The sequence below is a fragment of the Saccostrea cucullata genome, unplaced genomic scaffold (genome assembly GCF_032062105.1).
Source record: "Saccostrea cucullata isolate Sc308-1 unplaced genomic scaffold, CSIRO_AGI_Scuc_v1 ctg831, whole genome shotgun sequence".
NCBI lineage: Eukaryota > Metazoa > Mollusca > Bivalvia > Ostreida > Ostreidae > Saccostrea > Saccostrea cuccullata.
The window spans coordinates 160,910-179,305 of NW_026922867.1; the positions used below are offsets into that span (position 1 = coordinate 160,910).

At 33.2% G+C, this 18,396-nt stretch overlaps 3 protein-coding genes across 3 annotated transcripts; 2 read left to right on the plus strand and 1 right to left on the minus strand.

Moving 5' to 3' along the window:
• The first annotated feature begins 1,869 nt into the window (after nt 1-1,869).
• On the plus strand, nt 1,870-9,053 carry LOC134262629 (uncharacterized). Its single transcript, XM_062745003.1, has 10 exons — nt 1,870-1,963; nt 2,082-2,342; nt 2,688-3,056; nt 4,235-4,368; nt 7,703-7,928; nt 8,125-8,274; nt 8,368-8,389; nt 8,526-8,575; nt 8,686-8,701; nt 8,915-9,053. Exons 1-10 carry the CDS (start codon nt 1,870-1,872, stop codon nt 9,027-9,029), a joined length of 1,437 nt encoding a protein of 478 aa, XP_062600987.1. The 3' UTR covers nt 9,030-9,053.
• Nucleotides 8,565-14,200, minus strand: LOC134262635 (ER membrane protein complex subunit 3-like). Its single transcript, XM_062745010.1, has 7 exons — nt 14,038-14,200; nt 11,429-11,486; nt 11,179-11,272; nt 10,520-10,624; nt 9,860-9,941; nt 9,604-9,683; nt 8,565-9,288 (listed from the first exon to the last, which is right to left on the minus strand). The coding sequence occupies exons 1-7, from the start codon at nt 14,184-14,186 to the stop codon at nt 9,086-9,088; spliced, it is 771 nt and encodes a 256-aa protein (XP_062600994.1). The 5' UTR covers nt 14,187-14,200; the 3' UTR covers nt 8,565-9,085.
• A 504-nt stretch (nt 14,201-14,704) lies between these two features.
• On the plus strand, nt 14,705-16,927 carry LOC134262627 (protein UXT homolog). The gene is made up of 5 exons (XM_062745001.1): nt 14,705-14,894; nt 15,065-15,146; nt 15,941-16,014; nt 16,174-16,345; nt 16,720-16,927. The coding sequence occupies exons 1-5, from the start codon at nt 14,818-14,820 to the stop codon at nt 16,783-16,785; spliced, it is 471 nt and encodes a 156-aa protein (XP_062600985.1). The 5' UTR covers nt 14,705-14,817; the 3' UTR covers nt 16,786-16,927.
• Nucleotides 16,928-18,396: the final 1,469 nt, after the last annotated feature.

Consider the following 18,396-nt stretch of genomic DNA (forward strand, 5'->3'; position numbering starts at 1 on the left):
CGAATTTATGCAATAATTCTTTTTTTTTTTTTTTTAAATGGCCATCATCATTCTACATTTCCTAAAACATATTATTACTTCCTATTTTTGCTATAAAGTTCATTTTTGTTCATTTCCTCTAAAATGAGTCCATAAACAATTAATTAACAAATTTAAAAAAATATATCTAGAAACACCCACATGCCAGCATTACATTTCCCCCATTTCGTTTGAACCTTATATGTTATCCTTTGCATTCAAACTACATAAGACGTCACCAAGTGGTTTACGAAAATAAGTTGACCTTGATGCAACATAGACTAAATCATGGCATTTTCTGTCATAATTTTGCTTTCTTTATTGTTTTTTTCATACGGTAAACCATCTCTACTTAAATTACATTTTTTTATTTAAATGAAGGCGAAGTCGAAAATTGAAGAATAGAACGTATAAAGAAATTATGTTATTTCTTCTAGGTAAACTTGACGTTTCTTTGAAGTCTCCCTCAATTATGAGTGGAAATGACAGAGCTAGAGTACAATGCAGAGTTAATGGAAGCTACGACTTAGTGGAAATAAAAGTTTCCTCTTCTATAGTGTTTACCGCAAACATGATTTTACAGGAATGCTCGGTTTATAAAAGTATTGTCAATGTGTCATGCTGTGATTTCAATCTGAATTTATTCTGTTTGGAAGTAATGCAACCTGAACATGACAGTGCTCTTGAGTGTAAGGCTGTAAAAGGGCAAATAAAAATCACCGCCTATTCAAAGATAAAAATTATAGGTATATTTATTTCTTTGAATTATATGCTTGTAAATAAATATTTTAAAACAGATAACTCAAGGAGGAAAACATAAATTCTTCTATATTTTATATAAATTTCTTAGTTTCAGTCAACTTTTTATTTTTCGAGCCTTTGGATCAAATTATTGATATTCAAGAGGGAGACGTTGCTCAATTCAATTGCTGTACATCACCTTCAAGACCCGTACCCTCAATTTCTTGGTTTCTAGGTGAAAGGCAAATTTTAAAGAATACGAAGACTTCTATCGAAGACTTAAACAACAGTACATTTTCTGTGTGCAGTATGCTTCATCTAAAAGGTACAAGGATACTACAGGGAACGCTGATTCAGTGTTTAGCATCTCAAAATTCTACAAATGAAAAACCATTAATGAAAAGAAGATCAATCAACATTTTATGTAAGTTTTCTTTCAATTATTGATATCTTTTGGGTAAACGATCCGGCCATTCCAAATTGAAATTGTTTCCTTTTCATATAATATAAAAAATTCGCCACTTTTTATATTTAAAAGCTTTCAGTTTAAAGGGTACACGGCATGTACCAGAAAGTCCTTACCAATAATTTTTTTTTGTCTGACAAGAGGAAACAATGAAACATTTAAGATGATTTTTTTTATTATCATGGAAATTGGACTAGTAAATTTTAAAGCAACAATATACTGTAAAATTTAAATCCATCTGTAAATCTTTGTGAAATACAAGGTTGGCAAAAGATGCATTAAACTAGGATCAAGGCTTGCATTCTTATCATAATGATCATATTTGGTGCATACCATGATTTAGATAAAAATTAAATATCTCTGTGACACGATTATTTAAAAGAAATGCATCTATATTGAAGAAAAATATCGATCTGATATACCAAAGAAAGAACCTTGCCTAGAAAATAGAAATATATAATGATCTTTTTTTATTAGATCGGCCTTCTGTGGAGACAAATTTCAAATACAGAAAAGTTTTGCTTGGGCAGACTAGAGTTAATCTGATTTGTAGAGTCATCGATGCAAATCCGTTACAGGATCTTGCATTTCGGTGGACTCGTCAGAATTACAGTGTCAGTAATGGTTCAGTCTTTACAGTAGGAATGATTGAGAGCAAACACGCAGCTGAATACAAGTGTCGAGCTCGAAATACTGTAGGATGGTCTGAACCAGCAAGTTCGATTCTGGAAGTCGTGTGTGAGAATGTTTTCTTTTTTTGAGCACTAAACTTTTGATGCTGAAATGAACTTCCTTAAATATATATTTCATGAATTAATCATTCATAACTTAATAAATAAGAGTGCGTATTTTTAAGATATACCATCTGCAAAAGTGGTTGAAGAGGTGGTTAACGTACGCTTAGGTGATGAAAACGTCACACTTAAATGTGTTGCTGAACATATAGAGCCAACATGGAAGGTGAATTACACATGGACTAAAGAAAAGGCTGTGCTAGGTGACTCTTCGGTTTATGTCATTCCTTTGATACGGCGATCTAGTGCCGGGGTATACAAGTGCATTGTGACAAACAGTTTTGGAAGCTCTGTCCCTGCTTTGGTTAAACTTAACACATTAGGTAAATTTATTATTCATATAAAATTTGATTTATTTTAAAGTAGCATAAAATACACAAAAAGTTGAATTTTTTATAGTTATACCGCTACCTTATGATTACAGATAAATATCAGTCAAGTGTAAATGTTAAAAGTGTGACACAGAAAGTTAACTACATATCTTTTCAAAAGAAATGAAAGAACAAAAGTTTTGCGCGATTATTGACAAAATCATTGTTGCTAAAAATGGATAAGTTTGTAATTCGGATTTCTTATATACAGTGTATGTTAGAATTGTAATGCATGGACTTTATAAACGCATGTCTTCAGTATACTAAATAGTCTTTAAATATCTCTGGATTTTACAGATTCTTATGTGGACATAGAAGGATTCTATAGAAGTGGCGATGAGGAACAAAAGATTTACGTTAAATGCAGTATAACGAACCAAGCCAAGTTCAGAGCTGTTACTTCCTTAAAAATAATACAACGTTCAACACACACAAATATTCTTGTGACAATCAACCAAGCAGGAAATATATGGACAAATCGACAAAACGTTTATGTTGCAGGAAATATTTCAAATCCTGAAATTGCATTTTTGGAATTATTAATTACGAAAAATAACATTATATGTCCAGGAGATTTTACAGAATATTTCTGTAGATGTGTTGGTGTTGACAAGTCTTCTTCTCCAATCATCGACGAAAGTAAAATACTGCCGATTGAGTTTGATGGTAAACGACTACAAATTACACATTTCTGGGCGTGGTATTGAGATTTTCTAGAAATATCTGATATATTAAATCAATCAGATTAACTTTATACATCATGCACATGAAAATAATTTCTATGCCAAATCAACTGGGTAAAAAAATACACAATGATTATGCTTTAAATTTCTTAATAAGAAATATTAAGTCTCTAAATCTTCAAAAAAGTTCTAGAGTAAAGTTTCTTTGTAAATCAAAGTATTTACTACTGGGTATGGTGAGCCATAGTAAACTTTAGTTACCTATATTTAAGTTTTTGTTAGATTTATGGCGAAGATTAAAGTTTCTTAGAATATTTAAGTCAAACTGCAAAGTTAAGAGACTAAAGAGGTTGTAACCCGAAATCCGATTGATCAACGGCCTTTTAAGAAGAAATACATCTTTAAATATGAAAGCCCCAGTACTCACTTTTCTAAAAGTTATGTACATGCATTTCAAAGTGGGTCACACTTTAAAGTCGAAGACAAAATTTCACTCATTTATGGCCACATACTGTAGATTCTTTCTAGACTGCTAAGTGAAGTTTATTTGAATAATTTAATAAAGTTACACGTATTGAACGTTGTTGAAAAAATTTATACCCATTGAAAGATCTTGTCACAATTTGTACACATTTAAAGTATGAAATTCATAACACCATATGTTAAAAAGCTACTGTAAAATCACTTTTTATTCGCGATAATTTATTTTTCGAGTTATTATGCGAGTCTATTTGCTGGCCAATATTTATTCTCGCCTATATTTGTATAAAAAAAATTTTTAAACAACAGAAACCACAGGTCACGAAAATTTTGTCTCGCTTTATATGTTAAATAGAAAACTCGCGAAAATATAGTGAACTACAGTATGGCAAAAGTTAAAGTTTGGTAACTTTTGCAAAAGTGGGTCAAACTCCAAAATTAAGAGGTCAAAAATGTTAAAAGGTCTTGTCACAAGAAATACGCATATAAGTTATGAAAGTCATAAATTCAGCTAATCAGAAGTTTTGGGCAAGGTTAAAGTTTTTGCGGAAAAATAGACGAATGGAAAAAATTAAACAGTCGGATTGACGGGTGAAAACTATTTACCCCGAATCTTCGTTTTCGAGGCATAAAATTTTTATTTTGCATCTTTAAATCTGTCACAATTTTTTTTTTTTACAGAATCACCTAAATATATGAGTGATATTCAAATGAACATCAAGAGCCAAAGAATCATCAACCAAACCTTGGATTTCGGCACAACTATTGAACTCGTGTGTGAAGGGGACATCACGATGTGGGATTCTAAGCTGCAGGTCTTTTCATACACACTTCAAAAATAAAAGAATTATCTCTTTAGAGTTTAGACGATATATTTTTCTTTTAAATAATTGTCGGAATAGGAACCTAATGAAAGAACATATTTTTCATAAATACACCAAAGTAAACATAAAAAAATGACATCTCACCCACAAAGACACCGAAAGAGGGGGACCATAATTCTTTCAATTTGCTTGTCTTACTTTTTATGAACATGGACGAATTAGGAATCGAGGGTTTTATTTAAAAGTGCATTATTTAGATCAAAGTTTGTTTAATTAATTAAATGGTATGGAATTATGAAAACAAAAATTTTCTACTTAAAATCACATCGGCAACTATTATTTTGTAGTAAAAAAGGGGTTTTCTTTTGGAAAGCACCTCAATGCTAATCTGAGATTGAACTATTATTTTGTAGTAAAAAAGGGGTTTTCTTTTGGAAAGCACCTCAATGCTAATCTGAGATTCCTCTGACTTTAACCCCTGTAAAAGTCACAATATAAAAGCAGGGGTTAGAGTCAGAGGAATCTCGGATTACTCAATGCTTACAGATAAATTAATGAGAGGAAATGGTACTTTTTTGCATTTTAAGATAATAAAAAGTTACAAATAACGTTGATTTATGCCCTTGCGATCGTTATCTAGGATTCGGGACATACTGGTATACAGTAGTTTTTGCTGTGTTCGTCCGTCTGTTTAATTTGTTTGTAAAAACTTTTCTTTCGCCATTATTTAATTGCTTAGAGTTATTGCTTTCGTATTTCAAAGTGTATTTATTGAGAAAATACCTATACAATAAGAATAACAAGATATCTGACATCTTAAATTTGGACTTTGATCCACTTTTGCAAAATATTTCAAAACTTTAACCTTGGCCATTATTTTCTTTTGAAAAGTTGGAGATAGGGCTTTCTTACTTCACATATGAACTAGTTTAGTATTCCCTGTGAAAAGATCCTCTCTTGGGATCCAACCACTTTGACCTTGGAGTTTGACCTATTTTTCGAAAAAACTTTAACCTCGGCTTTAACTTTTGAACGTTTGGATCTAGGACTTTCGTAATTCTCGTGTGAATTTCTTGTATACTTGTTTCTTCAATGAATAGAAATACATTATATAGTGAAAAAAAATGAAATTATGACTCATTGCCAGGCACTGTACTATACGGATGTAGATTCTGATATACGTTTAATGTACATATTTTAAGCCGAGTTTCTTTTCCGAAGAACATCCCTTTGAACACTAGCAGGGACCTATATATGTACTAGTATATAGGTCCCTGACACTATTGATGGTTTGCTGGCTTTTGACAACTACAGCAAAAATATCGTTGGTCTTTTATATCAAAAAGTTTGTGGACTAGCGTAATAAAATAAAAACCGCTTAAGGTACATCGATGAATTTTAAAATATCTAGTTAGCATCATCTTTTCTATGTAAAGAATAAACCATCAATCATAAATTCTATTTTTTAATAAATAAGTTATGTTTTTGTAAGCAATAGTATGTCCAGGCGGCAAAACCTCGAAGACGACGTTTTTGCGACCTATGTGTAACTGAGTAAAACTCTTTTAATATGATCATTTGACATCCAAAAATTACGTTAATTCGGGTATGTGTCGGGACACAATTGTTCAATAAAATATGAAATTTTCACTTCATTCTTGAAGTTCTATGAAATTTTATCGTAAATTTTCCACGGAATGTCGAAACAAATGAGGCCTTGAAATGACATCAAAAGGGGGGAAGGGTTTCTGTTTCCAACATTCTATAAATTTTTGCCCCTGAAAAAAACTGGTATAAACCTAAAATATGTTGAAACTGGCTACAGTACATAATATGCATCCAGAATACTTGTCTTTTAATGTCAAAATAGATTCAGAGAAAAAAGGGATACACAATTAATGTCGATTTGCAGTCAAGGTGTGAAAAATCAATCACGTCAAAAAATGACGTTGATTGTGTGCTGTAGATATTGAACTCCCAAAAGCAAAATATGCCAGCAAGTGCACAATCAAGCGCAGATCTCTCCCAATGTATTAATCCATTTGGAATATTATATTCATTGAAGGCCTCTGTTCATGACATTGAAGAGTCATATAAACAAGACGGGTTTAAGTCCTTACTCAGCTCTAAGGAATCTCATCAGAACAGTGTATGAAGTAGAAGAAGCGGACATTGAAAAAACGATGACGTTATCGGACGTCATGAAAATAACGACGACAGCGCCGGGTGATCATATCATGTCGTTTTCTTTTTATAATAATTTGGCAAATAATGAACGTATCAGGCTAAAATTTTCAGCATTTTTTGATATTTTGTTGTTTTATGTTCTATATAAATTTTGAACGCACAGGCTACATAGTACTAAATTTATAGCCTTAATCCACGAACTTTTTGATAACCCCTCGTACTGAGCAAAATAAGTTTAGCAATTAAAGGTATTTAATATATCAAGTAGAAAACAGTAGACCAATAATTAATAATGCATTTGAAATGTTAAATTTTCTTCGTATAACAAAGAAAAGGCAATATTTTTGTTGAATCCAAGATGATTGGTGTGTGCCTTTGCGATGCGTGATTGCTGATGACGTTGAGTAAGTGATATTGCTTTGAGAGGTCTTTGAGCTCGAAAAATGGCTTAACGTAGCCTGTTTCCTACAAATTGTCCGCATAACCTCACTCCAGTAAAACGGCATAACTCTTCTGCAACTTAAGGAGCAGCCATAAAACTGTAACGTCTCGACGTTGTAACAGTTAAACGATCATTGCTAACCGTCGTTTTTCGTGGACGTTCTAAGCGCTGGCGATTGATTACGTGTTCAGTCGTTCGGAATCAGTTCGATAGTCGACATCTGGTGGACTGTTGCAAGAAAAAGTGTTCAGCGACATCTTTTTATGAGCAACCAATTGTTAGCATCCCTATAGTCCTTTAACGTTCATTTTCGGAAAGTCCTGGTGTTTTTGTCATTAGACGTTTTTGCAGTTTTTCACCGGTTTTCTTTTACAAGCATGTTAAGAATTTTTTTTTGGTAAAAAATTGTTCCCGGACCATGTGCGTTCGAGCGTAACCTTTTGTTTTATTGAATTGTCACAACGTTGGATGATGCGGTTTCTGCGTGTCAAATTAAAAAAAAGATTTCTGTCTTTTGTTATCTTTATCTCTATTGTTTTTAAGAAGAAGCATAATAGAACAATTAAGAAAAATATTTTTAAATCATACATACGGGAAAGCAATTGCTAAACTTATTTTGCTCAGTATATATACATGTATGACTAATCTTTTCAATAAAGAGGAAAACAACATAACATACTATAAAATCTATTTCAGAACATTCGCTGGTGCCTTAAAATAGGAGGTTATGGTACTTTTACTCCATGGGTAGCACATATCAAAACCATAAACATTACATCAAAGAGCTGTTACAAAATGCAGAGAAGCATCATAACATACACTGTTGAAATAGTCAATGGAACGACCGAATTCATTTGCGAGTCTGGATACACGACCATGTGTGGCACAGGAAGTGCAATAGCTCATATGACCGTTTTATCTGGTAAGTCTATTTCCACAGGCAAAAATAGCCAGGAAAAAGTCAGATTTTTCGGACTATTGTTTTCTATATGTTAAATATCCAACTGTAATGTTGATTAATTTTATAGAGTCCTTATCATACACAGAGAAAGTTTATTCTCTCTCATCAACACCCTCTAATTTAATCTAATGTATATTGTGTATTAATGTTTATCTAGCAAAGTCAACGGAGCCAACAAAGCCACAGTTCCACGAAAGAGCTGCTCCATTTCCATTCTTCTACATATCATTATCAATGTTAACAAGTTCATTGGTGGTGGTAATAGGCATCATGATAGTGTGTGTAATAAAATGGAAGATTTCAAGAGGTATGTAAACTTAAAAACATCATGATATTGTACCAGAAAACAATGAGATTTTTTCTACTCTGTTATCAACTATTTTCTTTTTTCCATTTCTAGCTTCACTCAAAGGAAACATAAGGTTTGAAAAAATCTCTATAAAAATATCATTTAAAATTATATATACAGCAATTTCAATTTACATAACTAATTTTTTTAATAACAATACTGATGCAAATTTTTGTATGTACTATTTAAAATAAAAACTAATTTGGCAGATCTGAGTCATACAAACAGAAAAGAGCCCAAACAAATACTACACAGTTTGGTGAGTTTTATTATACATCAATTAAAAATTACTCCCAAGTTGCATTTTAACAAATGTCAAAAGCACCTCATTTAATTAATATTTATTTCTCCGACTATTAATAATTTCAGGATCTGGTGATGACTAGTAAGTAAACTCTTATTAATATTTTTTTTTCATTTCATTGATTTTATTCAAGTCTTCTGCACCTTTTAATGAATTCTTTTATAGAAAACATTTATTCATTTATTTTAAAGGTAGCCTAGGACAATATCCATCTAATCATCCTATTCAGTAGATCTTTTAATAATATATAAATTTAATGTGTATTAATGAATACAAGGTATCTTAATCTTTAAGTCTCCAACCAATATCAACGAGAAGAGAGAATTTCCATGAATATGAAATGATTGTGGGATACACTGATGCCACATCAGACAACAAAAAGAAAACATCCAGATGTCAGATTCTTTAACAGAAAGTCTTGTTCCTTTACATCACTTTCAGGATCTATTTGTGAATGGATAATGATTATGCATATTTGTTTTTGATGTAAATTGTCTCTGGTTGCACTGGCCCGTCAATCAAATCTTCCTCCACCCCCTGAAGACACCATTGGTGGTTACAGACCTCTAGCGCCTCCCACTCCGCTTTGAAGGCTTTCATTGGATCAGGAGGAGTCATCATTCCCGCCCCCGACATCTGCTCCTGCATGGCTTTGGTCTGATCAGCCGCTGTAAAAATAATCATCAGTAGTGAATGGAAGACCATGCTGAGTAATGAACTGATGGAGACATCTATAAGCATTTTCTTAGAAAAATTGCAAAACCACAAATAAAGATTTTTCTTTAAGTTTACTTTAAAATGAACAATGTACATATCTTAATTCTATATATGATGATAATGTAAATATTTTACAGAAAAAATCTTGTTTTTCCTGTATATTTGTCTTTCCTTAATTTCGTTATTAAAAAACAATTTTTTTTCTATACATGTATATATTTTTTTTTGTTTTTGTAATTTGCAGACAACATTGCGATGCAACTTACAATTATCCTGTCCTAATATAAGCGTATATAAACTTCTCAATCCAAAGACATTGAGGAAATACCAGGATGCTGAACTGACCCTTAAAAATAAAATTCAAATCATATTTTAGCAAAAAGTTGCATACATGCAACAACAATATAACTTTAAAATTGACAGAGTTGCAAATTTTTAAGTCATTTTATCAAATAAAATGAAATGCTGTGAAATCTTATATGTATAAATTTAATGAAGAAATTTAACTCAAGGTCATCTCACCATGAAGCGTCTAATGATGCCAGCTCTACCCCTCTCTGTAACATGGGCTTAAATCGTAGAGTGAGTGGAAATGGAACTTTGGCTATAGTAAAATACAAACAAAGTATATGTCAACCTTATCTTTTGTAACGGTAAAGTTTAAAAGAATTTTACCTATTACTTACTTTTATCTATGTTTGATTTGACCAACTTAAACATCCATTTTTATGTATGGTAACAGTTGATTGATTGATTGATTGATTGTATGTTGTTTAATGTCCCTCTCGAGAATTTTTCACTCATATGGAGACGCCACCACTTGCCGGTGGAGGGCTACAAATTTTGTCCTATGCTCGGCACTCAGGGCCTTTGAGCAGTGAGGGATCTTTTACGTGCCAGCACCTACTGCGACACGGGGCCTCGGTTTATACGGTCTCATCCGAAGGACCGGTCTCCACGTCCCACAGTGGGATTCGAACCCGCGACGTAAGGATTGACTCCTTACTTCGCGACTCTAGAGCAGACGCTCTAACCACTGCGCCACGCGGGCAACTGGTAACAGTTGATAAGAGGTATTTATTAATACAAAATATGAATGTTCTACTTAAGGTATTTATTAATTCAAAAATAAATGTTGCACTTAAGGTATTTATTAATTCAAATTATAACCAGAGTACTTACTTGTTAAGAACCCTGAGAATGCCCAGTTAATCCATCCTCCTATAATGATCATAGGTAACACATTGGTGACATTTCCCTTCAGCATGTCTGTCATCATTGAGGGATCTACAAATAAAGAGAAAAGTAAGCATGTCTGAAATAAAAAATCTGGAAGCCTGTGCTTATTGTTGTACATTATCCTCATCACTACAAGTACATGTATTACACATGTACATGAGAATCACACTTTTTTGTAAGCCAGCAGACAGATGTGTAGTTCTGCAAAAATTAAGTTCTCACACAGAAGAGGAATCTAAAGTAAGTATATGTAGTGGAATTTTGACAAAGGCTAAAATCATCATTTACTTTAAAATTTATCTATCCTCAATCCTTTCATTCTACATTTTTCTAAAAAAAATTCCACTCAATTTCATCTTCACTTGTTACTAGATTTCAGAACTACCGGTAAACTAAATAAACATGTAAAAGAATTGCAATCCAATTCCATTACCCTTGAAAATCATTTGAAAATTGATCTATATGAACTACTTTCAAATCACTCAAATGTATTGCTAAAGGATTGTTTCCACCTATTTATTTTTAAATGCCATCTTTTGGGCATACCATTTCTAGATGTTAGGACTGATTTTAATCCAAGATAATAACAAACTACTTTGTACCTGTCATTGGATTTTTGGCAGTAGATTCCCTCTTTTCTGTTTTAAAATATCCTGAATTTTCTGCATTAAAAAAGCTTTTTCTCATTAAAAACCCCTGCAAAAAAAAAGATTTAATAAAGACTGTACAAATTAAAAAGATTGCAATCATCATGCTTCTTTCCTTTTACATCGATTGTAGGCTGTAGCTTCCGATATCTTTTTAATTTTGGATTCAATTTTAAATTTACAAAATATTATATGAACTTTGTACCTGTTTTGTAATGAATTTTCCATTTTCTCTTAAGATTCTGCTCCTTATCAACACATGACTGAAAAAAGATTCACTTGTCATTTTAAAATTATAAGCATGATAAGTATGGATCATGATGACAATTACAGATCTATACAGGACTCTTTCTTATCTTAAGCTTTTCTATGCACAAATAATGTCCCAACCTGTACATTTTTACCCTGTTGTCAACAGATAAAATCAGGGTTCGAAATTAACTCATGTCCGTAAGTCCGAGACAAGTAAAAATTGTGTCGGACTAGCAGACTTTGTAAGGTACTAGTCCGTACGGACTAGTGAAAATCCGGATATAAGTCTTGAATCGGTTCACATTTTATTAATTTTATTTCCGAGTCTCTTAGATGTTTGAAAATAACCGAGAAACGCAACCGCGATAAAGCGTTTTCTAGATTGTGATCAATTGACAAAGACGTGACCATGAGGAGATTTCTGAAAGTTGAAAACCCTCTTTCTTTCACCACATGCTTCCAACTGATGTGTGGACACATATTTCATTGCATTAATTGATAAAATTTTAAGATTTGTTTTATTCTTTTTACATCCTATAGGGCGGACTAGTGGAATAGTTTGCGGACTAGTGCAAGCTAGAAGTCACTAGTCCGTGCGGACTAGTGCTAAAAAAAGTTAATTTCGAACCCTGTAAAATCATACAGACATTGCAAAAATTTTCTGATACAACTAGTACAATTACCACATAATATCAGCCTGCAAAATCTGTCTGCTAATTAGTTAGCCTTTCTTTGTCGATGCACAGTCCAACTGGTTTAAAACATTTGGTTCAAAACAACTAGTTTAATTGGAAGTGATCCATATTCATTTATTTTAAAGATGGTTCCATGTTCGTTCACCCTAAAAATTGTTGGGCTGATTTCCCATTTCAAGGTATTCTATGTAATGAAAATTCAAAAAAATTCTTTAAAAATTAATTACTGAAAGTCGAGTTCTGAGTTTTTGTCAGTAAATTTACCCATGCATGTAAAGTACTCAAACACAACCAAATCAGTAGAAAAACGTGCCGTGTGAGGAGACGTTATTTTATGCCTTCTTTTTAATACCAGAGTGTTTTTCATGCACGAGTAGACAACAGGTTGGGCACACTCCCCCAAATGGTCATTTAACCCCCGTTTGGTGGTCAATCGCCCATATCAGCGTCTTTATTAACCATCAAATGGGAGAGAAAAATCGTTTTGTTCAGTTCTCTGGAATGACGTGAAATGGCGCATAATTTCAACTCATGGGGAATAAAACATAGATATTTTTCTAAACTTTGAACAAAAAAAATCAGAATTTCAACGCGGGTATTTTTGCGCAGTGTTGTTCAAATATTTGACAAAATCGTCACCTATGTAAACAAGTGTAACGTTTCTGTGTTTTAACTTAAAAAGAAAAATTCCCTCCATCTCGTGCGTAGTTGCACCTATCAATCGTGTTTATCACTTCATATTTCTGCCATCCGGGCAACCAATCAATTATCTTAACCAATTAAAAATGACGATCTCTTCCGAACTTGGGTCAAAAGACTGATTTAACTATGGAGGCCCATTAATGTTAATTTTCAACAAGTAAAATTAGGGGAAGGGTAAGAATTCGCTTTCATTCCGTTTATTTTGTATGCAATGGTTTTATCTTTTACAAAATTACGATATGCAGTGAATTCATGATAAAATAATCGCTCCAAAACTATAATCTTGGAATAAAAACAAGAATAATTGCAAAATGTCACTTTGTAAATTTTTTATTCAAAAAAATTTAATAAATGTAGTAGATACATCATAGATATGCATACTAAACCACAAAGGGTCGCACAGAAATCGTAACTTCATCCTAAAAGAAAATAAAGAATAAATGTTACATTCAAATGTAGGAAAAAATGAATATTATAGCAATAAGTGCCCACCATACGAATAAGATACAAGGAGCTCATGTTTAACGGGATTTTATAGAGGTTTATATAGTCGCAGATTGAAAGATCATTTATAAAGTTACTTCTCTAGACTAACATCTCTTGTTTAAATATATTTTTTACCGAACTATACACAACAAAATAATTTTTCGTAATGTTTGAGCAAATAGTTCGGCCGTCACGAACAACTATGGGTTTCGTTTTTACGAAGTTCCAAAGAAATTCCACATGGAAAATTGACTAAATTGTATTAAATGGGCGAGGAATATGTTAATCAAAATTCCCCAATGCCTGAGTAAATGCGCTTTTGCTTTATTTTAATAAGAATTGGACTTGAATAAAAAAGACCACCATTTGGTAGGTAAAAAAGACGCCGATATGGGCGATTGACCACCAAACGGGGGTTAAATGACCATTTGGGGGTGTGTGCCCAACCTGGACAAACTGACAAAAACTCAGAACTCGACTTTCAGTAATTAATTTTTAAAGAATTTTTTTGAATTTTCATTACATAGAATACCTTGATCAAGGTATTTTAAATACCTTGATAAAGCTATATAGCTTTATCAAGCTATATACCTTTATCGGGGTATTGTGCTGGACCTGTTAAAGATCACTCTGAAAACTGAGGAAATTCGAGACTATATCATTGCCCGTTCCTGCTTACCTATCAGTAACTTGCTGTAGTTCAGTCTTCTTTTCTGATGATAAAAGTATCGTTACATAGTGTTTTATGATTCCAGTGAAAAATGTGATCAATACAATGGGTAAAAACACCCAAATTCGGATGTCCGAGTCTAAGAGCAACTCGGCCATTTCTATGACCGGAAATGTCACGTTGACGGTAACATGGTCGGTACAATCGGCAATCCTCGGCTGACTCCGCTCCGCTCCATTCAAACCAATATTGGTGGAGGAATACGCAACAGATCCTTACATTTCTCCGCCGGAAACTGCCTTATCACTCATTTCATATTTCGCTCTGCATAACGTTCGTCGAAAATGTTTCTTAATTTATGCAATTCTTTATCGTAAGCAGGTTTTGATTACATCCTCAAGTTAACAGGCTTTGAAAGCAAGAAAAAACTGTTGAGTGTGCCACAAAATAACTCCGATTTCAAATGTATGACATTTGAAAGAAATTCAAATAAGATCACATGACTGAATCAGCAAGATGGTAGATCACCGTTGACATCCGAGGTTATGTGCGAGGTACGAGTCATCCGAGGAACTCCGATTGGCGAGGTACGAGTCATCCGAGGAACTCCGATTGTGGTCGGTAAAGGTTGAATGAGCTAATTTAATATTTTTTTTCAGAATATTTTTTCTTAAAAACAATATTTTTTAGCAAAAATTAAAGATGGATTTAGAAACTTGAAAGATTTAGAGTAAATTCTGATTGTCGTAAAACAAGGGAAATTACTCTGAATTTACTTTTGATACCAGCATGTGTGATGCAAGCATCCCATCAAAAGTTGAACAGTATGAGCAGTTTCTAAATGAAAGATTGAAGACAGACCTAAGGTAATGTAAATGCTAAATGTTAGTCTATAGAAGAACGATAAATATTTAATTTTGAATGAAATTAACGTATATAAGTCAGTTAATTTATCACATGATGTTAATAACAGAAAGTGCCAGAAAACCTGGTAATCAGTTGTAGGCAAATGAACATACTTTTTTTCTATTTTCAGTCAAGTATTAGATCAGAGAGACAAATTATATGGAGAAGTGGCAGAATATTTACAGCTAAAGACTGTCATCGAAAGAGTAAAGGTACATGTCCACTGATGTATGCTGAACACTGAACAGCTGAACAAACTCTTATTGCATAAGTATAGAGAGATTGTGAAGGGAAACATCAGTATTTGTCCAGCTTAATTGTCCAAAAGATTTTGTATACATGTCCTACATGTAGCAGGATTTTCTAAACCTCTCATGCCTTAATTTACTGTCCCGATTGGACACAATGTATGAGAATGCAAACTCAAAGCGCACCCCGGGTTTTCCTTCTGGGATAAAATTTGCTTTCGGATTCGATTGGGATCCACTAGGGTTGACACCAAGTAAACCCAAAGTGCACTGAAGAAGCACCCAGAGCAGTCCCAAAATTTCTGTAAGCAGACCCTGAGCAAAGCCAGGAAGCGAACTCAGCATGCGCTTTGGGTTTGCATGCTCTCAGGTATAGTTGTGTCTGGTTGGAACTAATACATTGGTCTAAACAAAGCTGTCTTATAATTCAACTTGACAGAAATTAGTTGAACCTTGGTCATGACCATTGCATTATTATTCAGGTAGTCTAACCACTGAGCTATCCAGGCTGATACAGTGATACATGTGATCCATATAGCCCGAAACACTATAAAGATGAAGAGAAAATTACTTAAAAGTTAAAAAACGATACATGTACTTTATTCCAAATGGATGATCAGGGCTTTTGATTGCCTATATTATCAGGGACCATCCAAAGTTTTAAAAAATGCATAATGTACGAGTATTTTAATTGCTTGGGTTTTTTTAAATTATTTTAATCAATAATCCTGTGCAATTTATTATTTTCTTTGTTTCAGGAGTCAGATTACAAAGCAGAAGGTTTGAAAACCCAAGTGGATCTAGGTTGTAACTTCTATGTACAAGCACATGTGTAGGTGTGACAGATTTTTTTTTTTTTTTTTTTTTTTTGCGAAGTGCTAAGGGATAAACGCAGAGTTAAATTTGGTAATCTGTAATTCTTTGTGATAAATGACTGTAGAGACACTTTTTGAAAATCAATTGACTATTTTGAATTTTATTTTCCCTTTAGTCCAGATGCCTCCATGATTTTTGTGAGCGTGGGTTATGGATTTTTCCTGGAAATGACACATGATGAGGCGCTGAGCTTTATTGACAAGAAAGTCTCCATAATAAACGACAAGATAGACGTTTTCACCAAAGACGCTGCCAAAATAAAGGCCCATATTAAGCTTGTTTTACAGGTAAGCTAACCATTGTGATCTGTGTAAGCGGAATTTCTAGTGGGGATTTAATTTTGGCATTACATGTATAAGCAGAGGTGCAAATATCACTAAAATTGAATATCACTGAAAATTAATTGTTTTTTTTTTTTTGTTTTTTTTTTTGTAAAAACTTCTTTGGTGAGCATTCTAAAATTGCTAAAATAACATTTTGCTGTAAATAAAATACCAGCTTTTATGGACAAATCACTTAATTTGCGTCTCGCTACAATTTCCACTTGTACAGTATGTGTGTATAGTCTTGAAACAAATGGAAAGAAAAAAGAAAAGGTATATTTACTTCTTTCTGGGTTCTGGCTGTTGGCTGAATATTTCTGTCATCATGTGTTTTTCAGGGTTTACAAGAGATACAGAATCTAGATTTTGAAACAGAAAAACCTTATAGAGATGTGTTAAGTTGAAAGAACACTCCAAGACTTGAAAAGATCTACCCCATGTTAAAGATGACCATGCCTTACGTCTAGAGGCAAGCCATGAAGGCTGATTGGACGAAAGAACAGACATTGATCAAGTCGAAGAGCAATGAATTAACAAAAGATTGTATGGAAAGTCATATCTTTATTCCATTTTCCTGAAGCAAATGAAAAGTTATTAAAGTTGATTTCAGTTACAATGTTTTGCATGGTTTCTCAATTTGCATCTTTAAAAAAAACAAATTTTACTTAAAAAAAGATTGGGTCATATAAAGGATTCATCCATTACTCCAACCCATAAATCATCCTTTAGTAACTGCAGTGTACATTTACCCTGAGTTTGAAATACTATTAACTCAGTATTAAAGTATAATATTGGTTATAGCCTGAAAGCTAATAGTGGAAATAGATTTGGAAGCCATATCTTAATGTACTTTTCAGAATTGCAACTGCAAACCCAAGTTACTCGTACATTAAACCAGTGCAATTTGTTCTCTTTTTTAGCTCTACTGGTCAGAGACCAAAAGAGCATATGCGATAGTAATGCATCTGGCCTCCATCCGTCTGTCTGTAAACAATTTTTCAAAATGCTACTCATCCTACAGATTTGGTCCGATTTCAATATAACTTGGCACACAATTAGACTACACTTAGATATATAATTCTGTGCATTGGTTTTTGATTTCGATGAACGTTGTTGCCATGGTTACTAAAAATAGAAATTTCTTTGAAATTCTTTCAAAATACTACTCCTCCTACAGTTTTGGTCTGATTTCAATATAACTTGGCACACAAGTAGACTACACTAAGATACATAATTCTATGCATATATTTTTGATTTCGACGAACGGTGTTGCCGAGGTTAATAAAAATAGAAATTTCTGTGAAATTCTTTCAAAATGTTACTCCTCCTACAGTTTTGGTCCGATTTCAATATAACTTGGCACACAATTAGACTACACTAAGATACATACATGTAATTCTGTGCATCAGTTTTTGATTTCGATGAACGTTGTTGCCATGGTTACTAAAAATAGAAATTTCTGTAAAATTGTTTCAAAATGCTACTCCTCCTACAGTTTTGGCCTGATTTCAATATAACTTGGCACACAAGTAGACTACACTAAGATACATAATTCTATGCATAGGTTTTTGATTTCAATGAACGGTGTTGCCGAGGTTAATAAAAATAGAAATTTCTGTGAAATTCTTTCAAAATGCTACTCCTCCTACAGTTTTGGTCCGATTTCAATATAACTTGGCACACAATTAGACTACACTAAGATACATATAATTCTGTGCATCGGTTTTTAGCTCACCTGAGCTGAAAGCTCAAGTGAGCTTTTCTGATCACATTTTGTCCGGCGTCTGTCTGTCTGTCCGTCTGTCTTTCTGTAAACTTTTCACATTTTCGACTTCTTCTCAAGAACCGCTGGGCCAATTTCAACCAAACTTGCCACAAAGTATCCTTGGGTGAAGGGGATTCGAGTTTGTTCAAATGAAGGGCCACGCCTTCATTCAAGGGGAGATAGTTGGGAATTAATGAAAATTTGGTGGCGTATTTTAAAAATCTTCTTCTCAAGAACCACTGTGCCAGGA